Source organism: Teleopsis dalmanni, chromosome 2, assembly GCF_002237135.1.
Source record: "Teleopsis dalmanni isolate 2A chromosome 2, ASM223713v2, whole genome shotgun sequence".
NCBI lineage: Eukaryota > Metazoa > Arthropoda > Insecta > Diptera > Diopsidae > Teleopsis > Teleopsis dalmanni.
In genome coordinates this window covers 108,552,336-108,554,303 of record NC_051847.1, presented here as the reverse complement: position 1 = coordinate 108,554,303, position 1,968 = coordinate 108,552,336, and the positions used below count along the sequence as shown (strand labels likewise).

At 39.9% G+C, this 1,968-nt stretch overlaps 1 protein-coding gene across 1 annotated transcript; it reads left to right on the top strand.

Annotated features, from left to right (window-relative positions):
- The first annotated feature begins 901 nt into the window (after positions 1-901).
- LOC119675394 lies at positions 902-1,750 on the top strand. Its single transcript, XM_038086593.1, has one exon. It carries the CDS (start codon positions 902-904, stop codon positions 1,748-1,750), a length of 849 nt encoding a protein of 282 aa, XP_037942521.1.
- The last annotated feature ends 218 nt before the right edge of the window (positions 1,751-1,968 follow it).

Genomic DNA, 1,968 nt, shown 5'->3' with positions numbered 1-1,968 from the left:
CAATCCAACAGGTAACATGAATTTTTTTTGTTGCAGTCTGTGAATGTTGGTGAACGTGAAAAAAAACCATCTCCAAGGCCGACGAGCATTTTGGGCATATTCATATACATCATATTCATTTCGCCCACCAAAGACCGGACACAACAAATATCATAATCGGCAAAAATTTGCCTGTTGTTGTTTACTGTGTCCTACAAAAACAAATCCAAATTTAATGTGCACATAATATTAAGAATATAAACAAAATGCATGCATTTACAATACTAACAACATCACACACCAAGAGTATAACAAAAAGAATCAAAACAAATTTTCTGTTTAGCAAACAACAGCCCCTTCAAATTTATACGAATGCCAAAACTCGTCGAATCGGCATTTATTAACTTTCAATGTATCAGTAAATGATTTGTGGCGACAGTACAACAAAGATGTCAACCCAGAAAATAACCAATTGTCATTATTGAAGGCAAAAGACACCTGGCAATGCTGAAAAGATAAAAGCACATAAAGTTAGTTGATGGTTAATTTTTCTAGAGTAAACTTGTATTATTTTGTAGTTTGAAGAAAGTAGTTTTGTATAATTTTGTAGTTTAAATAAAGTAGTCAAAAGAAACGACTAAAGTGGTGACCCCGACGCGCAAAGTAAAAAACTTGCAGAACTAATTTTTTAGAAGAAAAAAAGGGCAAAGTAACATTAGTTTTAGAAACGCTAAACAACATTCACTAAAACTATTAACGGGCTTAGCCAACACGCACATCGTCATCACAAGTTGCAGAGCAAGAGTACTTGGAACAGCTAAGGTGGTGATTCCGTTGGAAAATCGAGCAAAAACACTACAAAGCAGTGCATCTTATGCAAGAGTACACGAGCAAGCTGCGTTCCAGACAGGCACACGACAACATGGCTGTAAATGCAGAACAAACTGTAAATCCACAAGTGGACTCCACTGAAATGAACATGAGACACAATGTGAGAGTCCCGAAATTCAATAAAACCAACCCATCAGTATGGTTCGCGCAACTGGAACGAGTCTTTCGTTTAAATAATATTCGAGGAGACACAGACAAATTTGATTGGGTGGCAGTAAATTTAGATGAAGACATTGTGATGATTGCTGAAGATCTAATTACAAATCCCCCAACGAACAATAAATATGAAACACTCAAGGCACGTTTGTTGGGGAAATTTGCGGAATCAGCCGAATCCAAGTTGCGGCGCCTACTACAAGGAGGAAATACTACGGGTATGAAGCCGTCGGAAATACTTTCGAACATGAGACGTCTTGCACCAGATCCAAATAGCGAACAAATTATTCGTACGCTTTTTCTCAGCGAAATGCCCAAATCGATTCGTCCGGTATTGGCAATTTGGGAAGAGGATGATCTAAATAAACTTGCCAAGTTAGCTGATAAGATGCTGGAGGCTTCAACAACAAACGCAATGACCATGTGTGAAGTATCGCCACAGGCTAAGCAGGCTACGACAACTGTGTGCAGCACAGCACATAATGATTTGTACACAGCTGTTCAACAACTGACCGACCAGGTTAAAAAGCTGCAAGTTGAAGTTAGCCAACTCAGGAAACCAATCACGAGTCGCAACGGTTCTCGATCGCGCTCACCCAAAACTGTAAGCGATGTCTACTGTCAACAGCGACGTCATGGCAAATTGTGTTACTATCACACCAAGTTTGGGGATGGTGCCACCAAGTGCAAGCCAAGCTGCTCACGATGGGCACCTTTAAACTAAAAAAGCTGTCGTCAAACACACTGGTTGACGGCAGTAGCAAACAACTTGACCACATAACCAGTGATTCATCAGTAGCAGAAAAACAACCACTCATAAATAGTGAACGTCTTTTTGTCGTCGATCGCAAATCATGTTTTCGTTTTTTGGTTGACTCGGGCTCAGTTGTATCAGTAGTGCCACGGCTTTTGGTGAAATTCAAAACAACACAAGGAGAGCTC

Coding starts and splice junctions, on each gene's coding strand:
- LOC119675394 (XM_038086593.1), top strand. CDS start 902: ATGGCTGTAAATGCAGAACAAACTGTAAATCCACAAGTGGACTCCACT.